General features: G+C 36.2%; 1 protein-coding gene across 1 annotated transcript in view; it reads right to left on the bottom strand.

Annotated features, from left to right (window-relative positions):
- Nucleotides 1–1,787, bottom strand: part of Rc3h2 (ring finger and CCCH-type domains 2) — a 63,760-nt gene that overhangs the window by 22,904 nt on the left and 39,069 nt on the right. Inside the window, exon 10 of the mRNA XM_004641627.2 lies at nucleotides 1,141–1,449. Within this exon, the coding sequence (XP_004641684.1) occupies nucleotides 1,141–1,449 (309 nt within the window). The remainder of the gene's footprint in view (nucleotides 1–1,140; nucleotides 1,450–1,787) is intronic.

Raw genomic sequence — 1,787 nt, 5'->3', positions numbered from 1 at the left:
TTTTTTTATTCCCCATAATTTTATTGAGAAACAAATAGCAATGAGACAGTTTCAAATTAAATTGGTAGGATTCAATAATTAACACATTGCACAACTAAAGTTTTACCTAGTAAAACTTTCTTTTTTTTTTTTTGCGGAACCAGAGATTGAACTTATTCCACTGAGCCATCTCCCCGGCCCCCTAGTAAAACTTTCTTAATGGAACAAAATCCTTTATCAAATGAAATCTTGTGCTGATAACAAACAGTAACAATGGCAGAAATAATAAAGCAAAGGGAAGATACTTGAGGGCTAATTGGTAGGCACTACTCAAAATACAAGATAATGTTAATTCATTTAATTCTCACAATCAATACATGAAGTAGGTTTTTTGTTTTTTTTTTAAATGGGGCTGGAGAGGGGATCTAGACCCTCACACATACAAAAGCACTCTACCATTTCATGTTGGCTCATGAAGATATTTTATGAATGAGGAAAACAGATTAAATAGCTGGCTTATAGCCAAAGGACCTAGGAAAAAGTGAGCCATAATTGAAGTCCAAAGTTTGGTTCCAAAGGTATCCCACCACCTGTTTTCTTTGTTCTTTTTGAGACAGGGTCTTCCTTTGCAGCTCCAGCTGGCCTTGAGCTCACTCTGTAGTCCAAGCTGGTCTCAAATTGGCAATAATCCTCCTGCTTCAGCCTCCCCAGTGCTGGGATAACAGGCATGTACCACCATGCCCAGCTCCCCTCTTAACTACATATCATTATAGAGTATGCAGCCAAAGTGTTCAGATTGAAATATGGCTAGAGGTTCAGTCTTTCACTTGCTTAGGGTTCTACTTAATTTAATTATGACACCTCTAGGGAACTAATCCTGAAGTTCAAGAAAATAAGGTATGAAAAACTCAATTCTGGTCCAACCACTATAGTATAGAGGAAAACAAAACTCAAGAGTTGAAATGACATTTGAATTTTGCAGAGCTATTCAGTTGCAAATCCAGGTGGAGAACTCAACATTTTTGGTATGTAGTACTTTTCCTAGTACATGAAATATTCTGCATAAAAATTAAAGGGCTTTTTCCAGTATTAAAAAAAAAAATACTAAGGCACTTCCAAGGAGGAAATGAACGATATTAATCATTTTTACTTAATACCTACTTTTCAGTTACAGACTCTGCAGAGGGCCCAGCAGCATTCTGACCATTAGTGCCAACTTTCCCCACTTTCTTCACAGTCTCCAGAGCTCTTAATGTACTGTCAGTACTACGTGGAATTAGCTGGGTAACACTGTTTTCTGAATTTGAAATTCCATTTGTACTTGGAACAATTTTCCCCGTTGTTTCAGTACTTCCTATGACAGAAATGACATTTCCGGCTGTGGTTGTGACAGTGCTGTTTACACCAACTTTATTTAGAAGAGGAAACGTTCTTACAGTTGCATTGATCTTTTTGTTCCTTAATCGATACCTGTTTAAAAAAATATATTGGTGAATATTGTTTAAAATCTTACTCTGAAGAAAAAAAATGGGAAAATGTTTAAAAAAGGAAAACAGCCTTGGAAAGTTTCTTCAGCCAAAAATCAAACACATCAAATTCTACTATGACTTATACCAAATGAAAATATATATACCACCATATATGTATATGCAAGTATATACAGGCACATAATATAGCCAACCAAGTACATATTTATGCAAAGTATCTTTTTTTTTTTGGTGGAACCGGGGATTGAACTCAGATCCTTGTGTTTGCCAGTCAAGCGCTTATCCTACTGAGCCATCTCCCTGGCCCCAAAGTATCTTTTT

The sequence above is a fragment of the Octodon degus genome, unplaced genomic scaffold (assembly GCF_000260255.1).
Source record: "Octodon degus isolate 3935 unplaced genomic scaffold, OctDeg1.0 scaffold00138, whole genome shotgun sequence".
NCBI lineage: Eukaryota > Metazoa > Chordata > Mammalia > Rodentia > Octodontidae > Octodon > Octodon degus.
This window is presented reverse-complemented; position numbering and strand designations above follow the sequence as displayed.